The sequence below is a fragment of the Bidens hawaiensis genome, unplaced genomic scaffold (assembly GCF_021521415.1).
Source record: "Bidens hawaiensis isolate Kalapana, Puna unplaced genomic scaffold, B.hawaiensis_p1.1 tig00013117_1, whole genome shotgun sequence".
NCBI lineage: Eukaryota > Viridiplantae > Streptophyta > Magnoliopsida > Asterales > Asteraceae > Bidens > Bidens hawaiensis.
Genome location: NW_027492107.1, coordinates 424,554 through 439,893, shown reverse-complemented (window position 1 = coordinate 439,893; position 15,340 = coordinate 424,554). Strand labels below are relative to the sequence as shown.

At 32.5% G+C, this 15,340-nt stretch overlaps 2 protein-coding genes and 1 pseudogene across 3 annotated transcripts; 2 read left to right on the top strand and 1 right to left on the bottom strand.

The window, feature by feature from the left end:
• Positions 1-3,094: 3,094 nt before the first annotated feature.
• LOC143543311 (uncharacterized) lies at positions 3,095-3,703 on the top strand. Its single transcript, XM_077035665.1, has one exon. It carries the CDS (start codon positions 3,095-3,097, stop codon positions 3,701-3,703), a length of 609 nt encoding a protein of 202 aa, XP_076891780.1.
• A 3,309-nt stretch (positions 3,704-7,012) lies between these two features.
• Positions 7,013-10,136, top strand: LOC143543330 (11-beta-hydroxysteroid dehydrogenase A-like; annotated as a pseudogene). Its single transcript, XR_013137056.1, has 6 exons — positions 7,013-7,247; positions 8,174-8,369; positions 8,472-8,557; positions 8,647-8,778; positions 9,471-9,631; positions 9,715-10,136. The product of XR_013137056.1 is annotated as an 11-beta-hydroxysteroid dehydrogenase A-like (transcript).
• A 1,239-nt stretch (positions 10,137-11,375) lies between these two features.
• Positions 11,376-14,436, bottom strand: LOC143543310 (11-beta-hydroxysteroid dehydrogenase A-like). The gene is made up of 6 exons (XM_077035664.1): positions 14,254-14,436; positions 12,866-13,058; positions 12,298-12,383; positions 12,087-12,218; positions 11,824-11,988; positions 11,376-11,745 (listed from the first exon to the last, which is right to left on the bottom strand). Exons 1-6 carry the CDS (start codon positions 14,434-14,436, stop codon positions 11,458-11,460), a joined length of 1,047 nt encoding a protein of 348 aa, XP_076891779.1. The 3' UTR covers positions 11,376-11,457.
• Positions 14,437-15,340: the final 904 nt, after the last annotated feature.

Genomic DNA, 15,340 nt, shown 5'->3' with positions numbered 1-15,340 from the left:
CTCCTCTAGTCCGTATGCATAGCCATAAAGGTGCACGACTTGAGTATTTTTAAGAACCGAAACCGGGTAGTTAACCAGTTCCTGAAATGATCAACAAAAGTCATAACTCTTTTATTGGATTGCTAATACAAACTTTTTGGACGGAAATAACAAAAGTAATCAGATAACATGGACAATCTTGACAGTTTACTCTATAAATTCACATTATTATTTTCATTAAGGGTATTTTTTGTAATTTCATGCTTATTAACCATAAATAACTAACAGAGTTAGTGAATTGGACTTAAATGACAAGAAAATGAAACCATAATGACGAAAATGACTAATTTTTTGACGGAGATGACAAATCTGACCAAACCACATGAACAATTTTCGCATTTTACTCATCATATCCACTTCGCCGCATGACAACACTAGAGCAACATATATTGTAGTTGACGGTGACCTATGTGTTATTAGTGTGTAAAAGCATTTTGAGATTAACCTGTATTCTTTTCGTGTCATAGTTTTATCCTAGATCAACAAGTTTGGTTTCTTTTCTTATGATTCGTTAACATTTCGACACATTGAGCAAACCGTTGATTATCTTTGATCCAAACTTCATGTCACTCCGACTGTTTCACTTGCGAGTACTTTTCTCTAGCTCTAAGTTAATGCATGATAATTAATATACCAAACCAATCATGGTCAAGACCAAACAAAGAATACAGGGTGCACAGTGGTGGCGGCGGCAAAGCTTTTTTTTTTTTTTTAAATAATAATAAAAATTATTATTATTTTTTTCCTTAAGTGACCAACATGTTCATTATGGTTTCTTAGTTACAAATGTTGAGATATATATTAAGTGCAATTACTTTAATAGGCTTATAGTCTCTAACTAGATGACATATGTTATTGTGTATCTAAAGCTTGTGTTTATTGTCACACTTTAATTAATTACTAACAAGTTAACTACACACACGTGATAAAAAAATAAATAAATTATAAATATACAAGCTTCATGTAGCTAGCGTGGATGATTAAATTAATTATACATAAACTAAAATTTTAATCGATGTAATTATGAGAAATACGGAAAGAAGATGGAAATGGCGATCCATGTTTTAAGATGTAGGTGGAATCAAATACTCCACAACTTTATTCACCTTTTTGAAGGAAACAAAAAAGGAAAAGACAATGCCTTTAAATCCACACATTTTCTTTAATTACTCATTTTCTTTCTATTTATCATTCTATCCTTTAATCATGTACATGTTACCGAAACATCTATATCATGTGTACATATTACATATGTATGTTTTAAAAAAAATTGTATGGTTGTATATCTGAACCGTGTACTGGTTATGTTAAGAATGTAATATTTCATTGTATCGATCATGTTAAGGTTGTAATATTTTATTTATTGGTATTCAATGAAATTTAAATCTGACTATTTATACAGAATAACAAGAACGGATATATACGACATGTTAAGAACAATATATTGCAATAAGGCAAGATGACTTTATGAAGATAAACCATCACAACGTTTTAGTTTGATGTTAACGTTTGTCGACATTTTTACTGTATACAATATAACAGTCATATAAATGGAAACCCTCTTAGAATAAAGCTACATCCTCGATAACTCATTTACCACAAAGATGAGTTTCCACTTTCCACTAATGAACCAAATTGTCACCGATGTACCAGATTACCCCTAATCAATAATGTCTTGCTAAATTACCACTGATAATCAGTAATCACCGATATTCAATTACCAATATATATAGGGAATGGTTTGTTTGAGGACTCTTCCTGTAATAACTGTTTTTCTCATATGTATTATATGTCGCTAATCTTTAAGAAAATTAAAAGAAAAAAAAATTACATGTATGTAATCAACAAGCTAAAAACATGTGTAATGAGTACTGCATACATATATTTGACTCGTTAATAAATCGACCTACTTTTCTTTTCTTTATTTTTTTTGAAGTTTTTATGTGAATATATATATATATATATATTCTTGAAAGTTGATAGAATATAAAATTTGTAGAAAGAGAGAATAAAATCTCTATGACAGGAAAATATTAAACCGTCGATCTGGTTTAACGTGGTAATGTTACTTGCAATACATACCCTCAATGTACTCAACCAAAGAGTGAATTTATTTATAGTATGTCTGCCACTATCACTGCTTCTCAGTGAAGCAACTTCAACTGTATGCACATATATATATATTTTTAAAAATCATTAACTTCCTAAAGCAACTATTTAACTGTACCTTATAGTTGATTCCAGAAAGCCAACAAAACTATTTTGTAACTAGGTAATAAAACAATTAATATTTAATAGCATACATGTTCAAGTAGAGGTGTGCGTGGTGTGGTTCGGTGCGTTTTTTTTACTAAACCAAATCGAAAATCAAAACTTCGGTTTTTGGAGTTTTTGTAACCGTTCAGTTCCGGTTTCTTGGTTTCGGTTTTATCGGTTCTTGTCATTTGAGCTTGAAAACTTTTGGCCAAACAAAAAGTTGGCAAAAAAATGAATTTAGATGTAAATAATTTTGTTAATTGTAAAATAATATACTATTATACATTTGATAAAAAAATATTGGAGCTGCATATTTATTAAATTCTTATAAATTTCTTAATATAAAATATAAAAAACAAAAATTAGGAATTCAGTTTGGTTCGGTTCGGGTTTTTCGGTTTTTTTACATGCAAAACCAAAACCGAACCGTTAGTGCGGTTTTTACAAAAACATAAAATCGAACGTCGGTTTTTGTTTTGGTTCGGTTTTTTCGGTTTGGATTATTTGTTTTTTCAGTTTCGAATCGGATTTTCCAGTTTATTGGACACCCCTATCTTCATTAAGTGTAACAAATATATTTATAACCCAAACTTGAGACTTATAAACTACAAAAGCAAAATGACTTAAATTATTCAAAATTAAATAATCAATATCTCCAACACAACTTTCCCAAAAGCAACACAATAGTATAAAGAAACCACTTGAAAGATACATGTGATTGAAAAACACCTTATATATATATTCTTCACTATAAATGCAGCCATATGAACTACAAATCCATAGAAAGAAATTAGCTTAAATGGATCCACTTAGTATACATGCTTACAAGATTAATGCTCTCAAGAAACACAAAAGGCATCAGTTTGTGGGTACTATACTACTATACTCCTTAACAATATTAGCATGTACCTTGTTTTGTTCTAGCCCCTTATGGTACCCTCCATTTTGTGCTACATTTAATGTCATTTTCTATTTAACACTACCCAAGATATGTTCATTCTTCTTCACTAGCAAGGTTTTGTTCATTTTGGGCAACATCATTGTCATATTTCTTGTGGGAGAGTCAAAGTTTTTCACCTCCAAATCGAAGGCGTTGAATGCTAACTATAGTAATATTTGTCATGATGAGTACAAATGCAAGATCACCAAGCCTCGAGTTTTGTCGTCAACAAAGGCTAAAAACACGAGGGGACTAGCTACATGCTCTTTGGAAGTGCGTGATGATGAGGAGGTGTTTAAGTGTTGTAGCGGGACGGAAAGGAAATTCGAGATTGAGAAATTGAAGTTTGAGGATTTAGAGTTGGGGGAAGAAGAAAGTTTGCCTGCTGAAGAGTTGAACAAATGGGCTGATGATTTTATTGCTAGGGTCAATAGACAAAGACAACTTGAAGCTGAATTTTCTAGGTGATAATCAACATTGGAGGGTGATTGAAGGCAAATACTAAATGTAGAGGGGGGAAATGTAACTTTCTAAGGTATACGGCATTACAAATAACGTGTTATGTGACAACGTGTCCGACATTGGTTAACAGTGTGAATTTTGAAGCCTCTTGTAAGTTCGTGGTTGTTGTCTACTAATAATTACGTCTCATGGATTTAGTTGACCGGTCTTAAACATATAAGGTTAGCTTATAACTCCGGGTATTTTAGGATTTCCCGGTTATATATGCATCGAGAAAGATGTGTAAGCTAGTTTTAATGTATTTGTATAACTAGCTTGTGTAATAATAACATTAATTTTATTACAACAAATTCTTTAGCAAATTTCCATATTCCTTAATAGTTATAAAGCTATTGATGTCAATGTTAGATAATAATCAAACACTCTTGTAGAGCTGTAGGTACACAAATCCTATGTTGTTAAAAAAAAGGTACACAAATCATATTATTTTAAAATAGCTAGAATTAATATACTGAAATAAAAAGAACATGACTATTTATGAAACTTCACACTTCACACACGTTTTCACTTGACTTACTTTTAACATATTTAAATCCAACATTCTACAAAGTAATATTTTGTTTATTGCCTATATATTTACTAATAAATTACGATTAACATTAAACACCAATAATATATATAACAAAAAAAAAATCACAAGTGGTACAAAAGAAAGTACAGAATCCTATACTCCTTTTACTTTTTCTTTTTCTTTTTCATAAACATGGGCCTCCTCTCTATCTTTGAATCGGTGGGTTGAGAGTTGAAATCCCGTAAAATACATTTTGTTTATGTCTCGTCAATAAATATATTTAGTTTATGTTAATTAATCATTAAAACAAACATTTTTCTTGGTTTTATGTATCTTTTTTTACGCCTTCAAATCCATTAAACATAAAACCAAACACACATCCGACTACAAGAAAAAAAATACTGTTAGAGAACACATATAAAGACGACGAATGTGGTTGCTACATAATCATTTAATTTAAAATTATTGAACTTAAGCTTAAGTACTCATTTAATTTAAACTTATTTAGTTCAACATTTTTAGCGGTCCCAAAAACTTAAGCTCGCTTTAGTTTGTAATTAATGTTGTAAACTCAAGGTCGACTTGTTTATCATTAATATATTCTTTATTTATAAATAATTGTTATATGTGTGTGTGTAAAACCTTAATTTATACTATTAATATAGTTATATATGCATGGTAATAATAGCTGTTAGCTATACTTTTTTATATGAATACTAATTACATGATAAAGTGTTTACTTAGGTTTTCAACCTTATTAAAGCTCGATGTATGAAATTATGAAAGTACTTGAGATTGAGTTTGTTTATCAAACATGCTTTAATTTAGGCATGATCTCATATAAGTGAATTCGGCTTGAGCTTTTAGCGGGGCAATTTAAGTGACTTATCTGAAAATCAAATACTTACTAGACGCGTAATCACTAGTTATGGACTTATGGCCATTGAAAATCATCATATTAGTATTTAATTTAAATTATTATATTACAACTATTATATAATTAATTATTTAGTTTAGTTTATAAACATATATACGGTGAGAACGGACTCTACGCACATATATGATGCAAAAGCTACTTATAAAATTCGGTTTGGAGCATGCTTCCCACTATCACTTAATTCTTAGTGAAGCAACTTCATTTGTAGATCTTTTAAACAAGTTTTTGTGAAGCTTCCTTTGACTTCAATGACAGGAAAGAATATATTAAAATCTTTGTCTTTTTAACACTAACTTTCGTGTCAAGTTGCCGCAAATATTATACTATACATCTATTTTAAAGTAAAGAAAATTTAATTATTGTTTAAAAATAAAAAAAAAAGGGTGTTCACATATGATTATGAATATATGACTTGTTAAACTGCTTTATATTGTTAGGTCATCTTAAAACTTAAACATACATTTTTCTTTCACTAATTACAGCCTTTCTTGAGCCCACTTACGTGTACGTTTCTTGTAGCGAAACACTTGTATGTGTTCTCTTGAGCGCTTATGTCCACATTTACATTGGAATCGAAGTGTTCACTAGTCCGGCCAGTCATATACCTGTACACTTACATGTGTTCCCTAGCATCCATGTCCTCTTACATTGTAACACTTACGTCTCCTCGCTTAATTAAGGGTCCTTTATTGTGTTCATTGGCCTACTTTTGTATATACACTTACATTTGATATTTTGAGTACTTACTATGTCTTGGCCTACTTATGTGTCCACCCTTGGAACACTTTGGTGTGTTAATTAAGGGTAGTAAGTGTCCACAGGTTTTCTTAAAAGCTAGCCAAGTTACAAGGATTTCAACTCTTTCATTAGGGTGGCTCAAATCATTTTGAAGTCCAAAATAAAGTGAAAATCATGGGTCATTTTCAAAATTTTATTGTTGCTAAACACCACCAGAAAATATGGGCTTTGCCGATGAAAATTATCCATTGAAAACTACTGTCAAAATTCACTGACCGTCAAAATACATTTTCACCTTAAAAGTCGATGATCAGGTAATGATTTATGTGGTCAGATGACCGCTTGTGATAAGTGAACCTTCAATAAACTAAATTTGTTTTTGTAATAGTCAATTTATTATGTCTCATATATTAAAAGTATGCATAAACTAATAATAAATTACATAAATTAATTCACTGCATAAACTAAGAACTTAAATTACAAAATATAAAGATAAAGATTGTATCAACTAAAAATGAAAATTAAATAAACTAACTAAAAAGAATAGTAGACCATGCTCCACTACATCAGTTCGAAGCGTTAACTATTACGTAAATCCTTAAACCTTATCAAGTGGCCTTTAAAATCTACTTAAACAGTGGTTTAGGTTCTTCACCCTCATTATCCAACCATTCAGTTGAAAATGAAAGACAAGGTTTAAATATGATGTAAATGTAAATATGAAATAAAGACTTGTACTTTATTTATTATTAATAACTACTAAGAAACTAGCAAGTAAAAGTAGGCTAGAAATTTAAATTGAATATATATTTTTGTAAACTAAAGCAAACTTAATCTAAATGTAAACAAAATTCAAAGTCTAAGTGTATTTAATTGAAAGTAAATAACGAATATATCACTCAAGCAACTATGAACACCTAATAGTTAAAACCCAACACTACCACGTGGCACACACTGCTACGTGGCACACCCTTATCTCTCCATGCAAACACTTATTAGACCACCACCTTCACCTTCACCTTCACCTTCACCTTCACCTCCACTTTAAACTTAACCTCAATATCATCGTCATCCACCAACAATTTCAAACACTTAACACAAACACACAATTAATAACAAACAATGGATTTGTTAAACAGTTTCTTGAATCTTGTAGCACCTCCTTTCACTTTCTTCACTATCGTGTTCCTCCTCCCTCCATGGATGTTCTTCAAGTTTTTCCTACGCGTCTTTCGCACCGTTTTCTCCGAAACGTTGCCGGAAAAGTTGTTCTCATCACCGGAGCATCGTCCGGCATCGGCGAGGTACATATTAATTTTTTTACATCTAAAACTTTGTGTTATATTAAGTTATATTCAAACATGAACATTTGAATATAACTTTTAAAATACTTAGCTAAGTTTAGCGGGTCATGACTAGCATGTCATGTCATGAATATTTAATATCATGAATATAATTTTTAATAGACTTAATACAAAAATGGCTAGGGTGTAGTTTAGGGGAGTGCATGGTTTGGTCTGTGTCAGTAATCTGGGGTAAAACTGACCGTATACGGAAATTTCGGTTTTTGGATGTTTGTAATTTGTTTGGTTCGGGTTTTTTTTGTTTTAGTCATTTGAGCTTGATATTTTTAAATTCTTGGGCTTAGATTTTTGAGTCACATAAATTCTAATATGTTAGTAACTTTAAAAAAAACAACAAAAAAAATTAAAATCTAGAAATTATGTTTGGTTTGTCTTTTTTTCACAAAAAGACAAAAAACCAAATTTGTTCCGGTTTGGTTTTTGAGGTTTTACGGTTTCGGATTTGTTTTTCGGTTAAATGCACCAAGTACCGAAAATTCGGTTTTTGGATGTTTGTAATCGTTTGGTTTCGGTTTTTTTTTCCGTCATTTGAGCTTGATATTTTAAAATTCTTGGGACTTAAATATTTGAGTCACATAAATTCTTATAGATTTTTTAAAATTAAAAATAAAAAATAACAAAAAAAAATAAAATCTAGAAATTTTGTTTGGTTCGGTTTTCAAAAAAAAACATAAAACCAAACCGTCAGTTTTTGTTTTTGTTTTTGGTTTTTGAGGTTTTACGATTTCGGATTTGTTTTTTTGGGTTTCATGCACAACAGTAGCGTAGCTTGTTGGCCGTTCACTTCGATTCCGACACTTTTTACTATATATTTATGATCATACAAAAAAAGTTATGTAAAAAATAAATCAAACAACACAATACAGCATCTAGCTTATGAATATGCTAGCAGAGGAGCATGCTTAGCTCTCTCGGCTGGGAGAGAGGAGCGTCTCCGTGAAGTCGCTAACCGGTGCCGCCACATCGGATCGCCAGAAGTTATTATCATCCGCGCCGATGTCTCCAACGCGCACGACTGTAAACGAATGGTTGATCAAACCGTTCATCACTTCAATGGTCGATGTACACAAACCACTTCCTATATTTCATATTATCATGCATTTGATTGTTGCTTCTTAATCTTAGTGACATCTTAATATCTATTAATTGATTGTATGCATGCAGTGGATCATTTGGTGAATAATGCTGGGATTTCACAAATCGGTATGTTGGAAGAAGCCGATGATATTACGAATTTACGACCTGTCATAGTAAGCTTTAAATCTTTCATATGATTCCAATCTATGAACTATTTTGTGAAGTTTTATTATAAATAATCTCATGGGTTGATATTATATAGGATATAAACTTCTGGGGTTCGGTTTACACAACAAAATTTGCAGCTCCACATCTTAGAAACTGTGGAGGCCGAATCATCGTTATATCATAGGCAGCATCCTGGCTTCCTCTTCCAAGAATGAGTGTATACAATGTAATATTTAGTTATATTAGTTAGGATTATATGGTTAATTAGTTATTTTACCGTAATTAATAGATATGGCTTCATTAGGCTTTGATCATATCTAGGGGTTTAAACGAGCCAAGCCAGACTGTGCTTGACTCGTTTTCACTTACGAGGGCTCAAGCTCGGCTTGTTTCGAGCACTTTCTCTAAAGCTCGAGTTTGGCTAATGAGTTGATTTTTCAAGCTCGAGATTGATTGGCTTGGGCTTGACTTGTTTATTATTGTATAATTATTTTATATAAAAAGTATTTTTATATATTTTGAGAATTTATTATTCTATAATTATTTTATATAAAAAGTATTTTTATATATTTTGAGAAAAGCCTTAACACACTAAATCTCGTCTCTAGCTTGTGTCAGCGCTTAAACGAGCCAAGGCTTGGCTCGAGCTTAATTGTAAAGTGTGAAATTCATACATAGAAGTCTAAAAGAGTTGAAACGTAAATAATATGCGTAGATAATATGCTATCTTCCCATACAAGACTCAAGCATGGGCTCGATAACTAAGCGAGTTTTTTTTCAAGCTCGGGCTCGGCTCATTTTGAGCTTTTTTATCGATCTGTTCTCGAGTAACTCGCATGCAGCTTGGCACGTTTGCATCCTATTCATATCCCTAAATATGGTTAATTTATAGCACATATTAGCGTATATGTTTTTCAGGCTAGCAAAGCAGCATTAGCACAATTCTTTGAAACAATGCGAGTAGAATTTGGGTCGGACATCAAAATAACCCTCGTGACTCCCGGATTCATCGTGTCTGAACTTAAGGAAAGTTCCTTTCACACGAAGGCAATATGGTCGTCGACTATGAAGCTCGAGATGTACGTTATCAAGTTCATTTATTATTAATTATTTGATATTTTAGTTTCTTTATACGAAAAATAATTAACGAAGCGATGATCAGATGCAAGTAAACTTGTCTCCGGTGGGAAAGGTAGAAGGAACCGCAAGAGCGATAGTGAAACAAGCATTGAGAGGAGAACGGTACGTGACCGAGCCCTCGTGGATGAGGATGAGTTACGTGTGGAAGGTGTTGTGGCCGGAAGTGGAGTGGGCGAACCATTTGACCAACATGATGACGGTTGGTGGTGACGAGACTTTCGGTAAGAAGATTTTGAACATTTCCGGAGCTCAGGGTATCTTGTACCCGTCGAGTATTCAGGCTCCGGAGATGAAGTCGGAATGATTTGCGCATGCCTTGACGTAGCCAATTGGTTTTTACTTAGATAAGTTGTGTTGTGTTGGTGTGATTGTTCTTTAGTTTTTGAATGATACTTTGTTGTATTTTCTCGTTGGTGTCTAGTTAAGAAACCATTGTGTTTGTTATGTAAGTTTTCTTGATTTCGGTTCGACTAATGTTTTTAAAGACGTGCATATTGGCTATCAAGATGGTGCTTTGATCCCAGCTCGTGCTTTTTTAGGTAGGCGAATGTTAGTTTTTCGGTACTTTTTTTTTGAGTTCCTGGACGGAAACACGTTCAGTCTTTAATTCTTAAATACGCATTTTGAGTTCCCATACTTTTCGGGCGGGATCTTGTGAGGTCATTGTTATTGTTCTTATAAAAAGGGGGTATGATGGTAATCGCACATTAATATTAAAGGGCATGATGGTAATTTCACGAAGTCAACTGACTGAAGGGCTCACAAGATCCCAGCCGAAAATAACACGATGGTAACTTCACCAGGTCAACTGACGGAAGGACACAAGATCCTGGCCGAAAAGCACGGGGACTCAAAATGCGCAATTTTTATAATTCAGGATGCTTCTGCCGATAAAGATAATGCTCAAGGACTCAAATAATATTAATCATAGTCATGTTATTTTGACCTACAAGTCAAAAGTCAAAAGAGCTCATAACAAGACTTGTTGGCTAAGCAGGCTAAAAGCTTAACAAGCATGCATTGAAACTCATGCAACCTACTAAATGGATACTAAGGGTGATCATGGGCGGCCTCGAGGATGTGCGAGACGGTGGCCGAGTCACAATTTTTGAGCCGGTGGCCGAGTCACAATTTTGTTGGGGGTCAAAAAAATTTTATGTATATATATATATATATATATATATTATATATATATATAGAAAATAATTCTTATGCATTATAATTAGATTTTAATCCCTCTTAAAATAATCGGGCCAAAAATATTGTTTATTCATAATCCATTGAATAAAATTTAGGTTATTAGCTTATATATTTCGTTACTTCTAAGAGCCTACGGGTCTTTCTATTTCTGTTCGACTTAGGTATATAAATTCTCAGAGACAGCCCTGAGGGTGATGAAACACATTTCTTGTTGCAGACTGAAGTAGGCATGTAGATACACGTTACTAGTCGATAGCGTCACATCATCTTACAAGTTTAGCCGACCATAAGAATGTCGGCATAGCCGGCTTATCAGCTTCTAGCAGCTCAAAGGGCCTAGCCGAAACTAAGAACAACGATGAAAGCTAAAAACTTATGCTGCTGATATATGAGGTCATTTAACATTCGCACTGCATATAATGTTAGTTATATGTTTTTCAAAGGCGTCTTACACAAAACAAACGAACAAACGTACCAGTAATATAATACACCTCTCCGTCAATGTATAATGCACATTATACTTATAACCATACACGAGAACACGACCTTTTATGGTTCGCTATAATCATTCCTTCAACTCAGAAGACCACACAGAAGGCGGCTGTGAAACACGCCTCAGTCCAGTCACATCCAATAGCCTCTTACTAGGTGCGTCCAATGGTGAGGCCCCAGGCTTCACAAACAAGAACCACTTGTTCACCCACTCAACCATCTCAGGGAAAAACGCTACCCAATAAACCGTCGTCTGGACCCACCACGGCACCGCCACGTATACATCCCCTCGACAAGCAGCCTCTACAATAGACCGAGCAGTCGTTGCAGCCATCCCTATCGGCACAATACTCATTTCAGCCTATCATTAACCGTAAAAAGTTAAAAACAAACCTCATCGCTCGGTTATATCGTTTAAAAATATTAAAACAAGACTCACGTCTCTCAGATCTTGATCAACGGCTATCTCGCCATCTTTATTCAAAATTTTGCCTTGAGTCATTTCTGACTCGGTCAACCCTGGAGTCACGATGGTGATTCCGACTTCTGAACCGAGTTCCATCCTCAACGACTCGTAAAATGTTACAACTGCCGCTTTGCTCGCCTGCGACAATAATAATAATAATAATAATAATAATAATAATAATAATAAAACTTAAAACAAGTTTCAACAAGCATGAAACTTAATATATTAAATTTTACATTATAAAGACTCATTCTCGGTGCAGGCATCCAAGAAGCAGATGAAGCGATCGCTACAATCTTCCCTTTGCTCTTTCTCAAATGCGGAATCGAAAGATATGTCATATAAACATATCCCCAAAAGTTTATGTCCTACAAAGATATCAAGTTATTAATTAATAAACAATATATTTTGAAGCTTCAAGTTTAAAGTTGTCTAGTGGTTAATTACCATGACTGGTGTGATGCTAGTAATATCTGTGATATCTTCTAGCATGCTCATTGGAGTTATTCCAGCACAATTGACCAAATGATTCACTGTATTTAGTTCAACAAGAGATGATATTGATAATATTTAGTTCAATCTCAAATACCAAAAAAAAAACATGCCAAACCAAAAAAAAATAAACCAAAATAACATAACTGAAACAAAAACCGACTTGTTTGGTTTTATGTTTTTGTAAAAAAGGATCTTCCTATTCAGTGTTGGTTTTGCGTGTAACTAAAACACGAAAAAAGGTACCAAAATCAATAAAAATTTTGTTTTTTATATAACTTTAAGTATATTGTAATACTTTAATATATAGTTTAACTCGAATATTTTAGCCTTAATGTATAATAAGCAATTAATTACTAACTTAAAAGAAAAATCAGGCCCAAATTCATAATTTTTGGCCAAACTTTTTTTTCGGCCCAACATTTTCAAGCCCAAATAACAAAACCGAAAAAACTGAAAGGGAAACTCAAAAAACGTTACCCATACACACCCTTAATAACATATATGAAAAAATGAAACTCACATTGTCCAAAATGATTGATGGCTTCTTTAATCAGTCGCTTACAGTCATCGATATTCGAAACATCAGCAGGAACTGCAATAGTATCCGGTGCACCGAGTGATCGTGCAGTGTCGGTTACTTCACGGAGACTCTTCTCTCTTCGAGCTGTGAGAATTAAGCGTGCACCTCTTCTGGCGTACTCGTACGCCACATGCTTCAGTTTGATCCATACAAATAACAAATTAACTCAACAAAAACTCTTTTAACAAGTAACACCATTTATACTAGAGGTGGCAAGTGTGCATGAGCTAAAATCAAACCAGTTTTTGAGTTTTTAAAAACAGTTTGGTTTCAGGTTTTTTCGGTTTTGATTTTGGTTTATTAGTTCTTCGTTGATTTCAGTTCGGTTTGGTTTTAATTTTCTTTATTGTTTTCGACATTTGGGCTTGAAAATTATGTTTAAATAAATGTTAAGCAAAAAATAACTAATTTAGGCCTAAAATTTTCAGGTTTTCGGTTTTTATTTTGGTTTATTCGGTTCTTCAATTCGATTTCAGTTTTCTTTTGTTTATGACATTTGGCCTTGAAAACTGAAAATTTTGTTTAAAAACTGAAATCAATGTTAGGCAAAAAAAAACACAACTAGTTTAGGCCTAAAATACTTTTGTTAGTTTATAATTTACTAGTTTGAGGCCCGTGTATTACACGAGTAGTTCTTGAAAATATAATATTTAATAAATAATCAATATACAAGAAACAATAAATCCGTTAAACACTATTAATACATTCGTTGTACAATAGTCTTTAAATCAATTTTAAAGTAAAAGATAATTACAAATATCAAATGTTTGAAAAAAAATATGAAGTAAATATTAAATTAGCAAATTTTGAAGCATAAATTTTAAGAATGATAACTATTATTTTACTATTATAAATTTGTTAAAAAAGGTTAGGTTTGATGTAGAAGTGACAAGTGGCAAAACTTGTAGTCTTTTATTAGAGAGTATAGATTTAATTATTCGGCGTGTGTACTAAAATATTTGATATTTGAGTTAAACTATATTTTATTTTTTATAAATAACTTAAAATCTAAATCAAATCTAAATAAAAAATCAAAATATTTAAGTTAAACTATATATTAATTATTTTAAATAACTTATAACCTAAATAGAATAAAATGAAAATCTATAAGTTCCGTTTAGTTCATTTTTTTTCACTTTTAACTACACGTAAAACAAAACTCGTATCGAAAGTTCATTTTTTTTAAAGTAAAGACCACCAAGCCGTCGGTTTTTGTTTCAGTTCAATTATATATAATTGGTTTTTCGATCTTTTTTTGGTTTTGAAACGGTTTTTTTAGTTTCATGCACAACCCTGGTGGAGAATGAATGAATGAGTGAATAACGAACCTCGCCGATACCGGAAGATGCACCGACGACTAATACGACTTTACCGGAGACATCTTCTTTGGAAATAGAAGTTGAGATGAAGCAAAAGGCTTTGAAAAGAGTATAAAGTGGTGTGAGAATAAAGAATGCAAAGGCAGTTGTAATATAAGTGATGAAAGTGAGAAGTATTTGAATAATATTCATGATTATAAGTTGATGAAGGTAAAGTTGATGGTGATCATATAGAACATTTGAACTTTTGAAGTGAAGAAGATGAAGAAAACCGGTGGTCAAAAAGTCAAAACTCTAAACTCCAGAAGCATGGTGTCGGTCTAAGCGTGTAACACGTGGCAGAAGAAAGTCAACAGGACACGTTGGATGCATATAATTTATATTATATTAATAATGTATTAATGTTACATTGTTAACTAATAAATACTTAAATAGGATAATGTTTGCTATTAGTAGGGCCGTTCAAGCCGCTCGTTTATAAGTTGCTTGGAAATTGCTTGCTCGTTTTTTTTGCTTGATTGTAAACGAGCCGCTTTGCTTGGTTCGGTTTGTAAACGAGCCAAGCAACGAAATATTTTTATTGTATTTTATGTATAATTATATATGAGCAAATATATAAATATATAGACAACACAAATAAAATATAAGTATACAGTTTTTTAAACCCTTTTAGATTTTTCCTATTCCGTTAATTCTATAGTTTTATTAGTTTGATTCAAGTTTTCACAATACTCAAGTTTTTTTACATGTTCATTATATCTCACTTTAAACTTTTTTCTGTTAAAAATTTACAACCAATTATATGTTTGTTTAAAAACTACTAATTTATTTACAAAACATGTTATTTACAGCCTTCAAACTTGTGCTCGACTCGATTTAGGCTCGTTTCTTTTTATGATCAGTTCGAATTTCAACCGTGCAGTTCGGTTCGATTGTAAACAAGCCAAGCAACAAACAAGCCTTCGCTCGGTACAGCTCGGCTCGTGAACAACCCTAGTTTCATATGTTGATAGATGGACTGATATTAGGCTATCAGTATTAGCCCATCTTGAAAGGTCAAGCCCAATAACAATATTGATTAAATATTTGTTTTAGT